Raw genomic sequence first — 23,569 nt, 5'->3', positions numbered from 1 at the left:
TTATTGGGACGAGTCAGAAGAGGCCAGCCAATCCAAAATATGGAACCAGACAACAAGGCCAGCAAATCAGCCACCTGCATCTGCACAGCGTTACACAAACCAAAAGGCCTTGGGCCATAACAGACCAACAGAAAAGCAGTGAAGGAAGATGTCGTGTTTTCTGCAGATGGACCCCAGTGGAAGCATTTATAAAGAGAACAGAATGAGACCCAAGATGGAGCCCTGAAGGAGCCTACGTTAAAGAAGATACACAGTGGAGTACTTTGCCAACTGAACAAATAAACTCCTCTCTGACTGGAACCATTTATGAGCCGTCCGATTAATGCCAGCGCAGGTTTTTCAGACATTAGAGAAGAATGGTATGACCTGCAGTGTCAAAGGTTGCAGTCAGACTAACACAGATTTCTCAAAGGAGTCATTTCAGCCAGGGGTTTGATACATTTCCTTTGACAAACACAGCTATTTATTTAGTCAAGAGGGACCACTTTAAGAGCTATTATGTACTATGTAAAGCCACAAAATGATGGTAAATCACAGCAGTGAAGGTTGAAAAGAAATTCTGATGAAAGTACTGTAGGAGGATAGAGACTAAAAATTAGACTAAATGACAAGATAAGAAAATATCAGCTTAGAAAAAAATTCTTATGAGTTACTTTACATGACATAAATGCAAAACAAAAATGTCTTGGAAGATTTATTATTGGCACCCCTCTCGATACCAACAGGGTGTCAGATCAGTTCTCTTGGTTCTGCATAAGTTATTTATTTGTAATCAAATCTAATCATCACTTTTGTAGTATTAGCAAAATAAGATATTTTTTTCACTACTAATTATGTCTTTGAATGCAGATGATTAACTCCCATTAGAGCTAAATATATACATTTACGTAGGCAGCCTGCATGTTACATGTTTGACACCTTGATTTTATGACTGCATTTAAAAGTGGGTAAAAATCAGCAGAGGAAAATAAATATGGAGCAACAATAAGATTATCCAAAGTCTTTTTTCTGAGTTCAGGGTGGACAGAACCTCTACTATTGGTGTCACTAACTCCTTTGGGGAATGTGAAGCCCTAAAACAATCCAATAGTTTGATGACAGAAAGGAATATTGTAGGACACTGTAGGAAACTGTAGGAGTATATCATCTAAGGCTCTAATATTTAAAGACAGTGACTGAACAAAATAATTAAAAGATTAGAAAGCAGTACCATTTTAATCTAGTATGGTACTAAATACCTTGAACTTTCCCTGAGTCAGTATTTCTTTTTAAAGAAATCACTACTAAACACAGGAAGGTTTGAAAGTCTGTGGTTAGCTTGTTCCTGCAGAAATTCATAAAACGACAACTTCTTGAGCTCTGATTAGATGAGTTGGAATTTCAAAGGTGGAAACTGTTTGACAGTGGAAACTTAACAAGCAACTTTGTTAAAGCTGACACACAATTTTCCTTTTTCAAAGTATCAAAGAGTTAAGAAAGAGTTAAACGAAATAAAACAACAGAAGAATATTCCAATTAGTTTGGCCTGAAAACACAGATGACAACACAAAACAAACAAATAAAGCAAGTATAGATTGTGTCAAATAAGTGTTCCACATCAACTACTTACAGAAAGTTTTCAGTTAAATCTGGTTTGTCAACCTCTGCATTGTTTTTCCCTTTTTCTCAAGAAACTGTTCCCAAGTGGATTACAATTCTGCATTATTTGCCTTCTTTTTTTTTTTTGGTCTTAAAGCACCCATATTTTTGGCCACAGCTGGATAATCGTGCTGCTTCAGATTCCTGCTCTGAAAGCACACCTGCTGCTCAAAGGGCAATGCAACAGTAATCCACTTTGATGTGAGAATAACACCCTCTTCTGATTTTAATAAGGGACACCAAAGGCATCAAAGTGACAAGGCTGCAAACACCGTCATACCATTTAAAGGTGATTTTAATTTACGAAGGGAGGCAATTTGATTCTCTTGATGACGACAAATCTAAATATAGAGAATTTGTTCTGGGTCAAAAAATGATACTGACAATAAGACTACCTCACTTGTAATTATGCAGGTCAAACTTTAAAGTTCTTGATCATAAAACGATCAGCAAGGTTTATACAAGGTTTCAAATCAGGCTTTTTATTATTTGTGGCAAACATGAAAACATTTAGACTTTTATGATTAAAATGTTATACTGGACAGATGTTCTTTTCTCACATTAGATACTTTAGAATCCACACAAAAACCAAAACAGCCTGTAATCAATGTCCACCTTATGAACTGAAAACAAATTTTAATTCTTTTTGGAACAACATGCAACAATCCATTTCTTTTTGCATTAGACAGAACAGATAAACTTCTGAACCTAGCACATAAACGCCTCCACATCTTTCAGCAGCATCTTCAGCGCACTCTAACACCACAGTAATTGTTTTCTCAGACACATCAGAGCAAAGAATCATTAAGTGTCACTGCAGGACGTTTAAGAGGTTCTTTAATGGTCTAAACAACATCTGCATTTAAAATACATTCATGTACTGAAAACGAAGGCGAACAATAAGATCTTTTCAACATACCTTTCTGGTTTGTTCTTGTTCCACTCTAAGCTAAAATATCTGCCAAGCAACTTTGTGAAGTTGTCCAAATGACATGCGTTGTCTGATTGATTTGTTGTTACATGTACACATTTCTTATTAATAAAATTCACGAACAGACAAAAAGATTACAAAATAATTATGCAGTCTATGGCACTTTATTTATTTAAATACACACAAACCTTGACCTCCTTACAAAGTAAAGCAATCAAAAACACATTAGGTTCTTCCAGACATATATGATTTATGACTAAAAATTCAAACAAATTTGTCCTGTTATTGATTTCCCTTAAGTGTGCAGTGTTTGAATGCACCCCTAAAGTCTCATTTGGTGAATAGAGTTCTGGAAGGAACCAAATGCAGGCACAAAGGAGGCAGTTTACAAGAACTCAGCTGTACTTTTAATAACAAAAATAAGGCAACAGGAGAACCAGCACACAGGAAGATGCATAAGGGTTGACAAGAGGTCTGACAAAGAGCAAAGAAAGCCAGGAAGTTAATGTACTGAGAAGGGTGATTATTGTGTAAAAACAGGTGTGCTGATTACTAATGAATTACAGGTGATATGAAAAAAGATGGAAATAAGGACTGAAGAAAATCTAGTGATATGATCATAAGAACAGATCATAACTCTGTTGATTAAAATGACCTGCCAAAACTCACAACAAAATGCAAGAAGCCCAAAGATCAGTACAAAATGAAACCAAAAACCATAAAAAGACACAAACCATTAACTTAAGAGCAATGACTAACAGATCAGTTTCAACAGATTCTGATAATATGAAGTTAAACATTTCAGGTCAAAAACTAAAATGTGTTTTTAATCTGTGCAGACTTATATATAACAAACAGTAGATGCCTAAAACCACACCAGTGCTTATGATTTTGTTACAACAAATATTTGTTTTTCAAGCAGTAAAGATTAACCATCTTTTCTCCTCTTCAGATGCTCCTCCAGGCACTCCCCTCAGGAGAATTAACATATCCACCAATCACTTTGCTGTCAATTTGCCTAATGACGACCATCCTTCTCAGTCCAGCACCTAATATGGATATAAATACCTTGTGGGTATTTATACTGTAATTTCTACCACTATGTTGTCTTTTCTCAAGATAAATTAAATGTCAGTTTGGCACAAAAGTTAGTTAGTTTGATTCTGTTGTTTGATTCTTCCTTCAGAAGTCACAAAATACATAAGAAAAATCAATGAATTAATCTTCATAAGACCCTGGTTTTATAGCCAGATAAGCAAAACATAAAAAACAAGTGTGGTGGCTTTTTTTCAGAATGTGATCAGCCCGTGTTCCAACTTATTTTGATGATAAAGCAAAACAAAACATGATGCCATTTAGTGCCAAATGGGTATAACTCTTCTGATGCTTCCTAATAAAAATGTGCATAAAGTGTTTGGAGATTAATTGGCTCACATGATTTGTATTTTGATGGCCATATTATATAGCATTGAATTGTAGATTGACTGCATTATCACTGCTTTAGGAATCATCTCCCTCCCTCCTATCAACATCACACCGGAACAGAGGCAGATGTCACACATGAAACTTCTCCACGTTTGCACCTGATGTCAGTCTGCTGACAGAGGTGCTGTGGAAGATGCTGATTCAAAACCAAATCCATTCTGACATCTTCACTTCACTTCTGAGACAATGTTTTCATTGTCATCTGCAAACAGAACTGGACAGAGAGGTTGATGTCACTGTAGTCTTACAAGCTGTCTGTCTTCACCTGTCTTACCTCCATGTCTATCCACTATTTTTTGTTTTACTGCAAACACTATTGAGATCAAACCCAGTTGGTGCAACATTACAGAAGTTTCTCCCCTGTTCTGTCAGTGGTTACTACAGAAACTGGTGGACAGTGACTGTGCAGTGAACTCACAGAGGCCTCAGTGAACAGGAGAGTTCAAGGTCTGACAAATGAGACTAGAAACAATGAGACAACTCACTTTGTTTTCATCCAGGCAAACAAACATTTTACCAGTGATGAAGTACTTAAAGTATACAAAAATAATTATACTCTGATTATTATTTCACAGAGCTGTTGTGGCCAAAGTTAATTCTTGTACAAAGCAACAACACTGAGTTGTAGTTGTGGGAAAAGGGGCAAAGAAAAGCAGCATTGTAATTTGGTTATTACCATTTTATCAGTGTATTGCAGTTATATTTTCATATATTTCTGTTTTGTTTTTTTACCATCTCTTAGTTTACTACTGCACATTTTTCCCCTTTTTTTCTCTACTGTGTATCCAAGTAACTCATTTATCATTGTGGGACACAGGCAGGAACACATTTGGCCAACCTTATACACAATAAACACTCAAACTTATACTCAAACCTGTCATCTCCCTCCCAAAAAATAACAATAATAATACAATAATTCTTGGCAGGCTCATAAGCTGGATAAACTTATGTATAATTTTGTCTTATTTTTATTCTGGTAGTCTTGCACTGTTTAGCTAAAATAATGCTTCATGTTCTGTTGTTTGTTTATTTATGTTTACAGTAAAAATACGTGATAATATGTGATACAGGATCTGTGCACCACATCAGGGAACCAAATTCCTCACAATCTAACCGATTCGTGGGCAGACTTTGACAGCAGGCTGCGTGGTCGCTCTAACACTGTCTGGACACAGCTGTCACTGGAGCTACTCTTGTTAGTCGTACTGTAGCAGAACAGTCCCAAACCACCAATACAGGAGCTGCACTGAAGCAAAGCAATTTTCATCAAACGTTTGCTGACAAGAAGTCTGACGGTAGAGGAAATCTGAAAGAGAACACGCCAGAAAACTGTGCTTTCATCAAATGTCCTCTCTGAATTCAGATCGTCTGCTGAGTCTGAATGATTGACAGCTGATTAAAAGGACTATGAGGAAAAGTGTTGAAGCTCTTTTTAACAAACTAGTCTAAACAAACTTCGGTTGGCGGAATACTCAAACACTTTAAAACCTCATACAAAATATGTTTTTTTAATTCCTATGCATAGCGAGCACCTCAAGTCCAAATAGTTACTATTCAAGATGAACCAAAACTTCAGCTGATAATCAGAATCAGATGATTTTCAAATTGACTGGTTGCTATTGTATTCTGTTGATTATAGTTCTTTGAGAAAAACTGCCAAACTTGGTATTGATAAGTCAGCTGTGCAAGTTGAAAATTGATAACAGCACAAAAAAACAAAATTAGTTAGTATAATCTTTGTGTTGTTTCTTTGCTGTTTGTTTGAAGCATTTTGTTGTGCTAATGCTCTGGTTTATGTCCAAATATCTTCATAAACTTTCATTAGAAGGTCAAAGTTCATTTGTGACTCATTTTTACCAAAGCCCTTCATAAAGCCCAAAGATGAGGTGAAATCACATTTCAGGAGTTCTTTGTCTGATTCAAACCTCCATCAAAAATATGATTCGGACTGAGGACAACATGAGGCACAGCAGAATAACGACGGGTATCAAATGAATATATCTAAAAGCACAATTCTTCTAATCATTTTTGCTCAGCAGCTTCAGCAGAGGATATCAGGAAAAACAACCGTAAGGCTATTTGACAGCTGGACAGATTTTATAACAGCTAAATTCAGTGACATTAACACAAGTCTGATGGGACTGTCCACTGATTTAAAAAAAAAAATCCATTAAGAAACACAGATTCCAAACAGTATATGACATTTAGTGACTCATCACAAAAAAAATGGAACAGTTTTTGATTTCATTTTTTAAACCCAATCACAATCCCAGGACTAATAACTCTTCTATTCTCTGAGTGAGGCAGAGGATTGCATTTACTGATGAGGTGGTTTATATATAACTTTAGATACCAAAATTACTTAGATTTAAGAAAATTCCTGGTAACTCTGCAGTTCTTAAGTACCTAAGGCAACATTATTGCAGTACAATCTTCATCACTTTCCCTAAAGCTTATTTGTTTTCTTAGTCATCCAGTCAAACTCAAAATGCAAGAACAATCAAAGCAGAGTAGAGTGAACACAGATAGTTTAGAAAAAAATAAGAGCTTCATTATTAGACAGAGGGAAAAAGAAATAAGTTTTAGACCAAATTTAGCTCAAATTTAATCTATACATCTATGGTTTAGACTTTGTTTACATGTCTTTTTAATCCAAAAATACTCACTGAGGCTGTCTCACTCTCATTTTACTCATTTTTATTTTATTCAACTTATTTCAAACCATCTTATTTAGTAATTATTATAATTTTAACATTCTTTTCTCCATTATTTCATCTTTCTGTACCATGATTCACAAGGAAAATCACAACAAAAGCTTCTCAATCAAAAACGAAAGAGCAGAAAATTGTTTAACAGTTTTGAAAAACAGCACAGCATCACAAATGTCATCTATTTATGAGAAATAAATAAAAATGAAGTAGCCGTATTTACCAAAATTATGACTAATCAAAGGCCAGCCTCTGCGCGGTCTGTTTAGAATAATTCTGGCCCTTGAGCGAATTTTGTTGATGACCCATGCCATTTATCAACATGGCCGCTCATATCAGTGAGCAGAGTAAAGCCCATTCACAACAAACACTCTATAACTGCACTACAAAGCCAGGAGGGGTGCAGAAGACTGGAACAAATTCAAAGGTTGCTCTTTCAGGGGATTAGATCATCATTCAGCTGAAGATGAAGAATATATATATACCAAAAGTTCTACTTCCTGTCCTTTTTAAACCTGATTAAACCGTGTTTGGTGTTGTTAACACAATGCACACAACAAATTCAGGTAAAACTTTATCTTTGAATAAAAACATGAAAATGTCACAATCTGGAGGCTCTGAATTTTATCTCGTCAGGCCACCTTGCCCTTCCATCTCTTGGATAATGTTTACTGAGTAGGTGCCAGGACACTGTGTGATTGTACATACTGTCAGAACAAGAATGAACACCATGAATCACAATGCCTACAGAAACCCACTGAGGCCGACATCACATGACCATTATCTGGATCCTGTAGGAGAGTCCTAAAGGATGAACAAGGCGGATAATTATCTACGCATTCCCTGTATGAAGTGGCAATTCTATTGATAAAAACACTCAAATTACAAATTGATAAAGTAGTTTAAATACAAAACACATCTCTATGACATTGACAATAATTGCTTGCTGCTGCCTGTTGCAGTAGTTGTTGTCCATTATCTCTTTGAGCATCTTTTTGAATTGGTTTTACTAATATTTTTGGTTATAACTCTTTTTTAAATGCATATTTTATTATGTTTTGGATGCTATGCTGCTCGAGAGATTTTTAGTTGGCAGTTTTGATGTTTTAACATCTGTTCTGATCAGCAACTATTCAAATGGGAAAGTTGTTTACATGTGGGAGCAGTTGATTCAACTTTCCAAAGTCGATGTAATGCCCAGAATGAAGGCCCAAATCCAAACACATTTTAAGAGCAGACCCCTGGGATGTACCACGCAGGGAAACTGGGGATCAAGGAAATGGAAGTTGAAGCCATTTCTTCCCTTAATCATCACTGCAAACGTGAGATCATCAGACACGCAAGAAGCACAGAAAAAAGATGTAGCAGAAATATTGAGATTCACTGTGAGCTGGCTTCGGGAACACACTCCAGACTTCAACATCTGTCGATCCAACTGACAGTCTGTACGATAAGAGTAAAGCAGGGACTGCAGTGTTGTTAGCAGATGATGTAATTCTGAACCAAAAAAGAGCTTTTTTGCACTCTGAACACCTCACTCTCAGTCATAAGTTTCTATTCATGATGTATACTGAAATAGTTCACAAATTACCTGCCAGTGCTGCTTCAGTCCAAGTGTGGATGAGCTAAAAACACAACATCTGGGAACAATACCTGTGATGATTTCTAAATTACACTTCCAACTTCCAGGCAGGTTAGCTTTTTTTTCTTCTATTTGATATTATTCATTTAGTAGTATTTTTTTCTGTTAAAGAAAACAATAACATAATAATACAATTTATCTTTGGGAAATAATAGAGCAGTATTCTGTTAAATTCACCTCAAATATATTTCACATGAAAAAAAAAACGGAATAAAACTCATTTATTGCCAAGAGATGAGTAGGATGACCAAACATTCCAGAAACTCTGAGTGTTTCAGAGATACTGATGAGCAGGGCTCATGGTTTTGTGAAAGGACCTGCAGAATATGAAAAAAAGTATTATTATTTTTCTTAAAGTAAAACTGCAAAGAATGTGGAGCTTTAATGATTAACTTCCTACATAGGAAAACCTTTTTTTGTTAATTGGTCCCAGACTGCATGTGGTCTGAACAAGATTCTCCAATTAGTACTGAAAATAAACTGTTTGTGTTTAAATTGTTTATTGATCCAATTACATTGGAGTCCCTGAAAAGAAAAGCAGCAGTATATAAACCCTTCCTCCATCATTGTTGTAAACACAAACTGTACTCCTGCAGTACTACATAGAATCTGGTACTTTTTGCAGTCCAACATATTGCACACAGTAAACATGATCACAAGGTACTATGACCAATCTTAGAAGGATATAAGACCAGTGGTTCAGGTGACGTATACTTGGGATGTCCAAGCACAGCTTCAGAATACAAATGATACTGTCTGAGCCAAAATTTATAACACTGTCAAGGTTAAACCTCCACAACTGTGCCTCTGCTGATCAATGGAACAACAACTAAACCTTGAAGCATTCTGTAATTCATGCTGGGGGCTCAGCTTGAGTAAATAGACAATGAAATACTGACTATCTGTTGAAAAAATAGCCATGAAGATGCGGGGACTGACTCATTCACACTTTCCACTGACATGATTAAGATGGCATCACCCACACACAGTGAGCATCCTGATAATTATTTTGTTTGTACTCCTTATTTACAGACTGCCCTATTATTGTTGATCTTATTCAAGAAAAAGAAAATTGTCTGTGTTGTTGGTTTGTTAAGTACTGATCACAGTAACCTCTGCTCAGATGGGCAGCCAACTTTCTGACTGATTAGTCCAGGTCTTAAACTAAAGCATCTGTGCCACTGATACTGAGCAAATATCAAGTCTATACAGTTTATTATAGATAGATAGATAGATAGATAGATAGATAGATAGATAGATAGATAGATAGATAGATAGATAGATAGATAGATAGATAGATAGATAGATAGATAGATAGATAGATAGATAGATAGATAGATAGATAGATAGATAGATAGATAGATAGATAGATAGATAGATAGGACTGTTTGTTTATTATTGTTGTGATGATGTAGGTTGACTGGAGATGTGTCAACTCACCAATAACACAGAGGCAAACAGTCATCTGCCAGCAAACATATATTGTTGATACACCCAAACCAAATTTCTATGAACTACCTGAGGGGTTATTCCCACCAAATGCAGCCCCAATCCATCAAATATCGGCCTTCTTTGAGCACAGAAGCGAAAACGCAACAGATCAGTTTGTAGCTCTGCTCGTAGCCCACACTCACTTGTCGCGTCAGAGGCGCTCGCTCACCTGTCATAACTCCATCTGCTGTACGACATGCTCCTGTTGCCGCCGACCCCCTCCATGTTCCCGGGGAAACTGGACCGAGCGGACCGGGTGCTGATGACACGGCTCCTGTCAAACACCAAGTCCTGGAAGCGCCTCGGAGTGAATGAGCAGGGAGGCTGAGCACAGCTTGACGCTCTTCTGTGGAATATACCACCGCGGAGAGGGGCGCGCGAGCTGTCAGCTCACCGTGCGCGCGCTGCTGCCGCTGCTGCCGCTGCTGCCGCCATTAATTCATCCACGAGAGGCGTTTGTCAATAGCAGACTGTACCCTCCGCGTGGGAAGCACGAGACTTACTTCAGCCTTGTTAAACAGTGCAAACCAGTGTTTTCCAAAGTTAGGGTCGGGGCCCCACTTTGGGTCGTACAAACGCAAAGTGTGTGGTCTTAAAATAATGTCTAGAAATCAGATTAGATTTATAAATATTACTTAATGTTCACCATAAATGTTACAAGAAATGAAACAGTAGCTTCTTGTTTAATTAGCTTGGGCTATTAGCAAACTTCATACACCTGAACTAGTTTATACTTCTTTAAATGAATACTTGTGTGTGTGTTTGAACAATTTTGTTCATTTTTGCTTTTGTATTTAGGGCAACTTGTAGCATCTGCCCAAGATCAATAGATTAATCTATGAATCTATCTATGACTATATTGATGTAAATATACATATTCTGTGGTAGTAAATCTTTTTGGTTTTATTACAAAATCAAAAAAGTAACTCCTTCCCTTTTCACCATGATCATCAAAACAGAGCAAAATAGGAAAAGCATGAAATAACAGGGAGATACAAATATGTACATGTCTGTATATCTATGTATACGTGTGTGTGTGTGTGTGTTATATCTTTGTCTCTCAACCAACCTTAAAAATGAATGGCATTTTGTTGGTCAAACAAGTACAAAATTTGAACTGGAAGAAAAAGAACAAAATACTTCTAATATAACTTTGGAAAAGAGGAAAATGTAAACACAAAAACCCTAATGCAATCCAATGTGGATATAAATACTTAAGTAAATGTAATCTACATAGTTTGAAGGTCTAGCTAATTTTTATATTTGTGCCCAATTAAAGGAAAACACTGCTTTAAAATGTTGTAGAGGTTTCCAAACCTCAAGTTTTTACAAAAATGGGCTGAAAATGTGGAGCTGGAAAAAAACAGGATGACAGTAAAAATGTTTAAAAAACAGATTACTTCCAGTTTATTCCCCGATGTTTGTGAGATGACAGGTTATACTGATTCAGTGTTACTCATTAGAAATGTAAATATTGATAAGAGACTGCAAGGATTCCTTATATTCTGTTCATTACAAACAAATCTGCAGAAAAAAAATCCTCGTCTGGCTCAATAACAGATTTTATTTTAGCAACAAAAGCTAGACACAGGGCAAAAGACACTTACGTAGGAACAAAGAAAACACCAGGATGTTGTAGATGTACACTACAGTAGGATTTTCAAAAACAGATTGTAAGAGGGTGAGGATAATTATTCGTTTGCATGATCTAGTTTTTTTTTGGAATCCACAATCATTCCTAAAAGCAGTTTCTACTTGACCTGGCTGCTCTAAAAACCTCAAGATAAACATTTTTTTACCCCAACCCAGAATGGGGAAAAAAAAAGAAATAGAAACATCAAGGTGAGAATCAGATTTTTTCAAAATTTGGGCAGCAATAATCTTCAGCTTAAAATCATCAGAATTAAATATTTTTCTTTACATATAGACACAACCGCGCTGTGAATGTGAACACGTACTCACTTATAAACATATAAAAATACTTATCGACTAGTCTGATAAGAAAATAATGTATAAAAGTAGAGTAGAAACATTTAATCAAGTCCATTATTTCCATTATCTGATTTTCTTGTTTATAATACAAGATGGTGACGATATGAAAAAAACAAACTGCGGTACTTCATCTGAAAGCCTGAACAGAAGTACAGAAGAAGGAAGGGATGTGTCTGAAGTGAAGGGAAAACTCCTCGGGTGGAAGGTCCGGTGAAATCACGTTCCTTACATCTTTCATCTCAAGGCTTCTGCTCGTCCTGTGTTTTCAACCAGCAGACCAAGCGGGACAAAAATCAGAGTTACACATAGATTCAAGGACACAAAACAAATACATTGCCACTGTGTCACTGCTGTAACAACTACATGATGGATTCCAGAGACTAAATCTGAACTGATGCACTCAATGAAAAGCTTCTTGATTTGCAACAATATAGAGCAAACAGTGTCCATCTGTGTCTCCATCTGAAATCGGATTCAGTTTTAAAGCTACACAATGTGCTACCAATCATTTTGTCCCCACTGCTTCCAAGATTTCAGAAAACAGACAATGATGTTCATCACTGAGGTTCCACCTTCAAAGGGGGGGGGGGGGAAATCAACTGAATTTGCTACTTTCTGTAATTTGAGAAAATGGAACAGGAATACAATCATTTCTTTATATAAGACTTGAAAAGAAACAAACAAACACTGTAGACACTTCATATGTGGCGACTGAAATGAAAACAAGAACCAAAGAAAATGTGAAGAATCCACTGCAGAATGCCAGAAACATGTCAGTATATCATTAAGGGATACCCAGGAATTATATTTATATACATACATATTCAGTTTCTTATACATAAAACCCAACTCCACCTCACACACTGCACTGTGGTGATTTAATAGGTCATTAGAAATACATTTTGTAAATCACAACAAATGTCACATATGTACAGTAGCAGATTAGCACATGGGAGTGAAGGTGGAATATGGCACAACATACACAAAGCTTCATACAAGATAATCTCTCTGCTCTGGTCAGACACTGGAAACTAAAAGTCATTAACATTCTGGATATATATATATATATATATATATTTCATTCAATCTTGGTAGCAAGTACAAATGTCACTACAAGGCAAGAGAAGTCCTTCAGAGTATAAAACATTAATTTTGTCAGGCAGATTTAGAAGGCAATGTTTTAGTGTTGGTATTCTCTCGAGTGAATTAAGATTACGGCTGAAGGTAGAGTGGTGTTAGAATTTGGCATTGTCAGGTGTCCGTAGCGATGTCGTCCCGGAAACAGCAGCTCCTGGTCAAAGGATCTCAGAGAAGGCCGTCTGAAGTCATGCACATGGAGAAGGCAGCGGTCAGTCATCCACAAGGGATGTGATGTTAAGCAGAGTGGGCGGGGCGGTTGAGTAGCTGCATGAGTTACAGTGATAAGGCAAAAATCAGACGATCACACAATGGCAGCCACTCTTGTCTTTCTCTTTTCTTGTGGGCTCTGGTGATGGTGGACATTCCTGCTCTTGGAATTTTCTAGAAAACAAAAGAAAGCGTGAACTTTAGTCCAACATAGGTGACTTAAACTGAGCCTTTGTGAACGCTGAATGTTAAAGTAAAGTGATAAACCTTCACTGTGTTCTGAATTACAGACACAGAAACTAAATTCCTTGGTACCCTTAAAGTTTATTTTAAAAAATGCTTAATTTCTCATGCTAAGTGATTCAGTTAAAAGCAATTGTCTATTGTACATTGACATGCTTTTATTGGGTGATAGAGTAAATACAAAGATGTGAAAAGAAGTGATTTGTTGTTCCTTTTACAAAAATATGCTAAAACAGTCTGAACAGTTTGTTGCCTTTGAAGAAATTACTAATCATTTTATTATAGTCATGTTTCCCTTAATTAGTATCGCAGATGCCTTCAAGCTTTTCGTCAGCCATTCATCCTATTTAAAGGGAACACACAGCATTGGTATTTTTGTCTGCACCACACTGAACATGGAGCACAAAGCAAGGGAGAAAGCTATCTGAGGAGCTCAGAAAGAAGATTAGCCAACTTCCCAGGATGCGGACGCAAAAGGAAATGCGACCCCAGGTTTATCAGATACATAGAGTGGATGGTAGAAAAGGAGACAAGGAACTCACCCAAAACTAAACAAGCTGAACTGAATCAAGGTACGTCACTTTGTGATCTGTCAAATTTTCCATCATAAATGGTCCCTTGAAAGAAGACCACCAAAAAGACCACAGAAAAACACAAAAAGCCAGACAGGAATTATCAAAATGCATATAGACAAGCCCAAAAGTTTCTGGGAGAGGTTTCCTGGACTGATAAAACTGGAGCTTTTTGGCCAAACGCATCAGATGTGTTTATTATTATTGTTAAAGGGTACCAACAAATGTATCTGCATCTGTATTAACTCTTTTGGGGGAAAACAACAACAACAAAAAACGACTGCAGGTTGCCTTTGCAGCACGCTTACCTGATTACCCTAACCAGCTCATGGAAAGCTTGGTCTACGTTCATTCGAATTTTGGCTGAAGCCTCCATATATGTGACCTTTAACTGTCGGGCCAGCTGCTGGCCCTCTTCCTGGGTTACCTGAGGCAAGAGGGAAAAGGAAATACTTGTGGGAATGATAAATTAGGCTTGCACAAATATGAGCAATTTCGATAACCTCAAGAAACCAGCAATGAGTCTGTGAAACATCATTTTACAACAGGCTGAGTTCAGGAAAGCAGCTATAAATGTTGTACTGGTGTAAGTTTTAGGGCAATTCTTGTACTGCTTACATATCGTTTGTGATGGGTTAGTTTTGGTATTTAGAGAACAAGGCAGCCAATTGCCAATTTATCAAGTCAATTTGATGTCTTAGACCCATAAACTTAAAAGTTTAAAAATCATACACATTTCAATTTAGCAGATTTTGAAAAAGGCAAGGACATAAAGCCTGAAATGTGTTGATTTAGCCTTGGTGCCCGATGTGGCTCAGTGCACGCTCCTACCTGTGCTGCAGTTTATTGAAGGTTGGCTATGAATGCAGCTCCAAGCATATATTTATCCATATTTTACCTCCTAAAGCAACATTTTCTCTCTAATCAATAAAAGGATCTGACAGAAGAAAAAACGCCCCAACCCTGAAAAGCAATCCTACTGCAGTAACAGGAACAAATCGGCCTAATTAATCAGCCGACTGATCAATCAGTCTACTGCTACAGTGACTAATAAACCCTAACATTTAATAAAAAACCCTATAATCACGTTAAAACAAATATTTATTCCACAAAATACACACAAACTAAAACTTTATCCTTTCTCTTGGTCATTTTAGTCTCTGATTTCTGAGTGTTTTTACTGAGACATATTCTGGGTCAGCGTTGTTCTGTCCCCTACAAACAATAACATTCCTCAGTTATTTAATAATAATCTTATTCTTATAATTGTTCTTATTAAAGACTAATAGAGCTCAAAACTTGAGCAATTTAATTAATATCTAGCATCCATCTCGCTGCAGAAATTTACATTTAAATTTATTGTGATAAAAAAAAAAATGTTCACAAATCTGAGAAAGAAATGCTGAAAAAATAAAAATAAAAACAAAGAAATTAAAAACTGCTTTCAGAAAAAGTTCATTTTACCTGCCAGCAAGAGTTGTTTCCTACCATTAGGGGGCAGTATGACTTTACTACAAGAAATGATTGACTGAATATCAGCAGCAAAAAGATTCATCTATTCATCACACTCCCTTTTCCCATCAATCCTCCCCTCCTGACACCACCGTTTATACAGACTCTCCTATTCTTTCATTCACATCTTGTTGTATCTTAGAAACCAGCTGCAGCTGCAACACTTTCACTGTAAAGCATGCAAATGCGAATCCCTCCAGACTGCCTGCTATTTTTCTGGATGTTTGTCAGTCAGCAGGTTCAGATCTCTGCATTCTGTCGGACTTACTTGTCTCTGTAGTTCCAGATCTGCTTTGTTTCCTACGAGGATCATCGGGAATTCGTCTCTGTCTTTGACTCGCAGAATCTGTCTTTGGAATTTGTAGATTTCTTCAAAGCTGTAAATTAGACAGAATGGAGTTGTGTGGCATCTACTGAACAAACAGACATGTAGATGCATACATTCATCACCATACATTGCAACAAGACAAAAACCCTCCGCCCCCACACAAAAACAAACAAACAGAGTCATTATCGCTGAAGTTAAGGTCGTCAACATGTCAGTCCAAAAGACAAATTCTGCTACAATATTACGGCTCCGAAATTGTTTTTACATCTAAGACTCTGTTCTCTGACTGGCTTGTGGCCCCACTGTAACACAGAGGGCATGTGATGGGACATTTTCAACCAAACAGCAAATAAAAATGTCAGTCTGCGGGGAAGAAGAAGAAAAAAAGAGGCAGAATGCAACCACTAACCCAGGACGGCATTCCAGCCGTGGTGAGCACATAGTAAATCTGGTAAGGCTTGACTAATATAAATGGAGGAAGGAAAGACTGTTTACAACATAAACATTGGGAGGGGGCTGTGGGTGGGAACAAGGGAATGCAGCTTAGTGTGCTGTTGGGCAGGGACACGACAACACGGAGGATGGGCAGTGATAGGCAGCCCACAAGAGAACTGCTGTTCAATTCATTATTCAAAAGATGGTTTAAGCTCAAATACATCTCGGAGAAGTAAAATAGATGCTCAATTTCTAGAAAAAAGAACGAAACAAAAACACGACTTTCTCCCACTTTACTCAATAATTATGCTATCAAAGCCTATTATTGTTTGTCTTAACCTGAGCTGCCAGCAGCGGCTTCATGAACGCTGCCTGAGCTCCACGGTGGTGGCGTAAACAGATACACCAGCGGCACATCTGTTGCACTTGCAACAAAGCAGCAGGTGGAAGAAGTTACGCTTTCATTTTAAACCCACTTGCTGTTGCCATGGTTACCACAGGTGTCACCCAATCATCCAGGAATGAAGAAAAGTGACAAGTTTCAGAATGATTTGGTTTGTATCTCTGATGATCTGATTTCAATGAATATGAAAGACGAGTCAAATGTTTGGCTGAACCAAGTGACTGAGTAAAGGACATTTTGTGCCTGATCGTGTTGTGAGTATATACATGTGCGCGTGTTGTTAGTGCATACATGCTAAAATGAAACTCCCAAAAAATTCTCGTCCCCCAAATGTTTCCTCTGTATTTACGCTGCTGTTTAAGCAGCAAATCAGCTTTAAATAGACAGCCAAAGGTAAGTGAATAGGTGGATTAAAGTGAGTAGGGTAAGGGAGGAAGCGCCGCAAACAACAGAAAACAAGAACAACAAAAAGGTCCGGAAGCACAAGCGGCAACAAGTCAGAGTGTCAATGCAAGATTTATGGTTTTAGTAGAGGCTGAGGAGGAGACGGAGTGAGAGTGTGTGCCGTTGTGAGCGGTAAGCACAGTTCTGCAGAGAGAAAGGGAGGAACGAGTGTGTGTGTGTGTGTGTGCCTGCACGATGAAAACTGTCACTTACCTTCCTCTGTCAGTGACTGAGAAGACGAGCAGGAAGCCCTCCCCTGTCCTCATGTATTGTTCTCTCATGGCTCCAAACTCTTCCTGTCCAGCCGTGTCGAGGACTGCACAACATCAACACGTGCATTGGCACAAACACACACACACACACACACAGCAAAAATAAAACTTTTTAAAATATCCGCTCCTCACATGAAATGCAATGCAGCAGAAACATGTGTGTGTTTATTATCTCTTATGTGTGTGTGTGTTCAGCAAACTGCACTTACTGTCGAGCCTGGCCGGCCGCTCGTCGATCACACACTGCTTGGTATAAGAGTCTTCGATGGTGGGGTCATAGTCGGTGACAAAGTATGACTGAATGAGAGATACAGCAAAGGAAAAACAGAAGAGACTGAATATTTCAAGTCAGCATTCATTCTTAAAATAAACTGAAACTATAAATAAGTCTGATGTACAGTTTTTATCTGATACAAAATATATGTTTTGTTTTTTCAGTTTGTGGTGAGCTCTACAAAAACCAAAATAATTCTGCACTGTACCTTTTATCTCTTTATACCATGACGATTTTGACTTAAAGGAGTCAAAAAGCAACACAAAGAATCGTAACCCCTTCATCACACATATTATCATATTTCCCTTGACAGAAAGCAGTTCATTTATGGTTACTGATTTTGTGCATGCTTGACTGTTTTGTAAAAATATCATGGATGTTTTTTGGTTTTAAAAAAATATCCGTCAAGACGATTATCTTGGGAGACATTTTAGGAAAGTTTTCTTTTTTTTTTTTTCTGGCATGAAGTTAGTTTCACATTTCTCATGCTGGGCCAAAGGACAAACTTCTACGGTCCCTAAATGAACAAGTTTACATCTCAACCTTTGGTTTAAAAAAAAAAATACATTACTTTATACATTATAACTATTTTTTTGTCCTCTTTTAAACCCCAACTTTATTCATTTATCTAATAAAATAGTTTTAAATGATTTTAGGTCAAACATAACAAGCACTTTATGTTGAAAAACAGTAAAAGGCTAAATAGACTTTGGTTTTATTTGACTCAAGATTCCTTTTCAAACACAATTTGTTATATTATATATTTTAAATTTGTTTTGTTTTTATATGAGAGCCAGAAAGGGGTGATTTTAAGGCCACTTCTGGCCCTTCTGGCTGTATTCTGACCATCTGTGCTGCAGGTAGACCGACTGATTTGTTAGGCTAATCTTTGCTCATTTTAAAATAGTCTGCACTAACCACATCTGATCATTTTAAACAAATCAAAAGGCAGGCACGCCTGCAGGCAGCAAACTGTTATTATAATCGACACCACACCCTTCTGTCGGGGTGCTTTTTTCAGTACAACACCTGAAATCCGCAAAAGAAGTTGATAAGAAAAATGTGCTAACTTTTCAAGGTGCGATGCTCTATTTAACAATAAAATAACTCTCATCTTTCAGAGCCTTATATATTTCGTTGGTTACTTGTTTGGAACTGTATTCATCGTAAGCCTTTAATACACTGTTACACTTGTTTTGGTGGCGCCTCTGAAGTTATTTCACCATCACTCAGTAAAACTTTCCACAGTTATGAGCAGATCTTTGTGCACAGCGTGATCCACCAACAAAACACTCCAAAATCCGGGCTTATAGAGCTCTGCTCTCAGATGACTTTATTTTGTTATTTCAACTAATTCTGCATAGAGGGACTGCCTACATAGATGTCTGCATGGATGCCTTCAAAACCGATAGGGATGAGAATAAACAGCCACTCTGTGCTTGTGTTTTGGGTTAAAACAGCACAGACCGCCTCAGTGACCTCTACCTTTACTGGCACTCTGCAGACAGAAGGCAAACACACCGTCTGTGGACACCCGCACAAAAAATGTGAAGTAAACACTCCTGCACTCAAACCACATGCACAGCTTTTCACAGCAGGCTGCTTTTTTAGGCTTCGAACACTTTTACTGGATGTTTCCTGAGTTAAAGCAGCTATGAGCTTTTGGATTGTTCAATATCTGGTCTCATAGTAGGCTGAACTGGAAGGGTGGGGCCGGGCTGCCGAGCTGCCGGGATAAGGAGGAGAAGGAGTCATGCATTTTTTACATTTTTCCCGTGTTTTGTTGTTCTCGCACCCTTCGGGGACTTGTTAAGTGGTGACAGCTGAGGGGAGTGCTCAGGGAATGTCAAACCAACACCCTAAGACACTGAGAGGTCACTAGAACATCATGTCCAGACACATTTCACAGACACTGGAACAATGAGACAAACCTTTACTGTTACTCCTGCGACTGAGTGATATTTCACAGCAGCGACGGTACAATGACTATTTCCTTTTATTCAGAAGCTGAGGAGACAACAGAGAGGCTGAACTGTATTCACTGAACATCAAATCTCAGAGCATCTATAGTGACAGACTCTTTCTAGTGAGCTTTTTGTTATAAACTTACATAAATGGCAGAGAAACGCAGAATTCTGAACATTCAGTAAACAATTAAAATGCTCGCTTGACAAATGTCGAAAACCACCACCTGAACATTTGTTTGGAAGTTAACTAGTTATCCCTCTATTTGAGCAGTTTCAAAAGTTAAGGTTGGGTCCTCACTGTGGGTTAGAAAAGTCTAAGTTAGAGGTTTTGAGATCATTTCAGGAAATCAAACAAAAAATTTAAATAATTCTTATAAGCATATTTTTATTGTAATTTTTGCAAATAAATAAATAAATAAAATAATAGCCATGAATGAAAAAAAAAAGTTTAATATGAGTTTAAGGTATGTGTGTTGTCATTTTGTGTACTTCAACCAATGATATTTGGAAACTAAAGAGCTTGAGAACCACTGCTTTATTAGACACTATGGTCTTAAAGATGCTTACTGTAACATAAAATAAGACTGTATCTTTGTTTAAATAGATGATAATGATTTAAAATTGTTTGTGTGAATGAAGTAGCATCATCTTCATTTCTACCTGGAAGAATTCCTTGTCAGTAAACTATTAATGCAAGTAATTCACATTTATTTTAAACACACACATTTAAAAACATTTTCATTTTAATTGTTAGTTTTTTTTTCCAATTTAATTTAGAATTTTATATTTGAAAGTCTGATTATTAGGTTATGTTTATATATATAAATATCCCTAAGGTTTCTCAAAACTTCATCATCTCTGTGTTAAAGTAGATTTTTCCTTAGAAATTGTGTTCATAAAGCTCAGCTACTAGTACTGTTATGTTTACATGTGTATTTTATTCTTTCCAGCCTTTACTACATAGTCTTTATCTGACTTGCAGCTCTGGGTTGTTGCAGGAAATGAGGGAATCTCTTCCACACTCTCTGCTGTCATTTCTGCGGCGTGTAAGAATGCTCGCTCGTGTCACTTTCATTCACCGCTGTTCAATAATTCAGCAGTGTTACTTTGCATCCTCCAACGTGCTTCACTGCACTGCCGATGCAAAGAGAAGGAGAAAACATCCACATGCGTTAACACCTCTTCGACTCTCCCAGCTGAGGATTTAACACGTGACCTCAGTCTTGGTTTTTAACCTCTTATTCTCATTCTGTCATCCTTCAGAGAGCCGCATTAAGCACTGCACTCCTCTGGTTAGTCACTCCCTCCCTCCACATGCATGGGCAGCTTAGCTGCTGCATCCTGCTCTGGCTGAGCTGATTGTCTCTTTCCAGTGATAAATGAGACTGTTCTGCAGTGCCAGCAGCGCTGGAGCCAGCACTAAGAGGGCTAAAGTCCAGCCTGGCATGGTTTCAGCTGGGCAGCGACGGGCTCGGTCAGAGAGTACAACACGAACCACGAGGACTATCAATAACTACGTGACATAAGCCAGTCTGAATCATGACTGATAAATTTGACCTATAAACTCGGCAGATGCACACCTCAAACATAATGGATCTGAGGCGGAGCTACAGAAAAGAAGGAAAACTGAGCTAAAAGTCAGGAGGGAATGCTTTGTTCAATTGTTTGTACATTTTTGATGATATTTTCAGATTCTGGTTTCTGTGTAATGATTATTAGCATTCAACAACGTTATAAGGCAGCGTTTCAAGGGATACAGCTTTATTATTAAAAACATTTTTTCTAAGTTGATGACAAATATCTAGTAATATTTTTTATTTAATCATCGCTGCCTGAACTGACATGCCAACATAAAAAAACAACTTTTCTTGTCTAAAATATCTGCAGCTGAACCAGTCGTGACGTCAGTGTCCTTTTTGTAATCTGTAAGACCGGATCACGTGCACATACCAAGGAGGTCGACGAGTTTCTGGACACATCTTGGACAGAGAATAAATAGACACAAAGCTGAGATCTTGTTTTTAACGTGCAATCAAAAGTTTTGCTGTGTTGGAAAAAGAAAAATACAAATAAAGGAAGCAAAAGGATTTCCAGCAGATCTGTTCTGCAGCGACATCACGCAGCTGAGGTAAGCTGCTCTTCAAACACAGCCAACTCTCAGTGTAATAATTTATGTAACTACTGCGCAAGGGGCTAAAAGTGATGCTAAAAGAAAAACAAAAATTCAACTCAAAGCCCCACTAAGGCAATAATTAGACCAGTGCTGACATGAACACACGGTGGGTGTATTTGTAAGCTGTAAAACCCGGATTATCGGAATCTTTGAGTTTTAATTTTCAGTCTGAAGCCGGCAGTCAGGTTAAAACTTGTTTATTATCAACCCCCTACCAAGGTGTCTGAACTCTGTGACAAATAATACAGTTACCTAATTTCATGGAAAGCTAGAGAAGCAAGCAGTTTTAATATTAGTGGAAAGGTGGGTCAGGCCCCACTCAGTCCCGGTCCACTCTGCAGGAAGGAAACTCCACCTCTGCAGCAGTCTGCTGGCCCAACCGAGCCCTCGGGAGGTGGTGATGTCACACATGACACATTACCCTATCACACCTACCTACCAAAATCCAAACCAACACACCCACTCTCACCCCCCCCNCATTAGAGCTATTCTGCATATCTCAGCAATGAACACACCAGCCACAAAAACATCTTGGGTCTGTTTTTGTCCCGAGCAAGAAGCCCATGGATCAGCTGAAGCTGCTGGTGCTTGTGAGACAAATCTAGCTCACCCACACATAAAAATCAAAGCCAAACAAAGATTTATGACATTTTTCTCTAAGTCAAATCAAGTATTGGATCATTTTACAGATTATCATATTATTTCTTGCTGATTATTTGCAACCATCCAAGGTTTTTAAACTGAAATTTCTGATAAATAAAACAGAAGCTGAAATATTTTGTTATCAAATTGCTTTTAAAATTCTTTAAATAAAATGTCATGTTGCAAACTGTTACATGGTGCCTATGTTTAACAATGTTATGCATAAAACACTTTAAGATAACAATAAGTAAAGCAATTAAAGATTAGGAGGATTTCTGAAAGGTTTTCGCTACTTAAGCAACAAAAATAGCATCAGACCATCATGTGGGCGCGTTTGTCTTCAAAACAAACTCAAACAAAGAACAAATGCCAAAGCACCTGATCGGGTTTCACAAAAAGTGACTCTGGAAAGCAGTAAAATCTTCACAACTATTGCCTGGGAGTCTCAAGAAAAGCAAGAATGGGTTATATGTGTAGGCGTGTAATCAGCATCATGCTTGCACTATGCACCCACTTCCTCTCCACACAAACTGCTTTACTAGCACTAAATATAGATCGTTTTCCATCTGTCAGTTATCCTACCTGAAGAGTTAAAACAGTCGCTTTGACAGTGGCCTTTAATCATGATATGATGTGATTCAGTATGAGTTTTGTGAGTAATATACTGAGTATACTAATATAACAAAGCTAAAGGATGATTTCGTGACAGTTATTGAAACCAATTATTTTACTGTCCAATAAAAACATGACAGGTCTTGTTTAAAATTGCAAATCATTTTTATAAAACTTGACTCACAATTAAAAAGTAATACACATAAAGTGAGGCTTAGTCCAAAATGAATAAAGCTGCCAGCAGCAGATGTGTTTCGTACGTTTAATAACTCAGCAGTGAGCAGCAAAATGTATTTTCTACATTATCAAAAATAAAACATCAATTAGTCTTTTTTTCCCTTGAAACATTAGTTGATTCACATTCTTTGAAGCAGATTTTAAAAGTGTCTGTTGCTGTTTGCACCAGCGCTGCTGCAGTTATCCTCAACAGTAGGAGTTGCAAATGAGGAAACATCACC

General features: G+C 37.5%; 2 protein-coding genes across 3 annotated transcripts in view; both read right to left on the bottom strand.

Moving 5' to 3' along the window:
- The window catches only part of tub (TUB bipartite transcription factor), a 45,205-nt gene extending 34,985 nt beyond the window's left edge, over nt 1-10,220 (bottom strand). For both annotated transcript variants that reach the window (XM_017440027.3, XM_017440036.3), the window contains exon 1: nt 10,065-10,220. In XM_017440027.3, coding sequence (XP_017295516.1) covers nt 10,065-10,120 — 56 coding nt within the window. In that variant the 5' untranslated portion in view covers nt 10,121-10,220. The remainder of the gene's footprint in view (nt 1-10,064) is intronic.
- A 2,526-nt stretch (nt 10,221-12,746) lies between these two features.
- Nucleotides 12,747-23,569, bottom strand: part of rras2 (RAS related 2) — a 28,026-nt gene continuing 17,203 nt past the window's right edge. The window contains 5 exon segments of the mRNA NM_001329380.1: nt 12,747-13,408; nt 14,358-14,476; nt 15,830-15,938; nt 17,385-17,487; nt 17,653-17,740. Of these exon segments, the coding sequence (NP_001316309.1) occupies nt 13,321-13,408; nt 14,358-14,476; nt 15,830-15,938; nt 17,385-17,487; nt 17,653-17,740 (507 nt within the window). The 3' untranslated portion in view covers nt 12,747-13,320.

The sequence above is a fragment of the Kryptolebias marmoratus genome, linkage group LG15 (assembly GCF_001649575.2).
Source record: "Kryptolebias marmoratus isolate JLee-2015 linkage group LG15, ASM164957v2, whole genome shotgun sequence".
Taxonomy (NCBI): Eukaryota; Metazoa; Chordata; class Actinopteri; order Cyprinodontiformes; family Rivulidae; genus Kryptolebias; species Kryptolebias marmoratus.
Note: the sequence above shows the minus strand (reverse complement) of the source record. Positions and strands in the feature narration are given on the sequence as shown.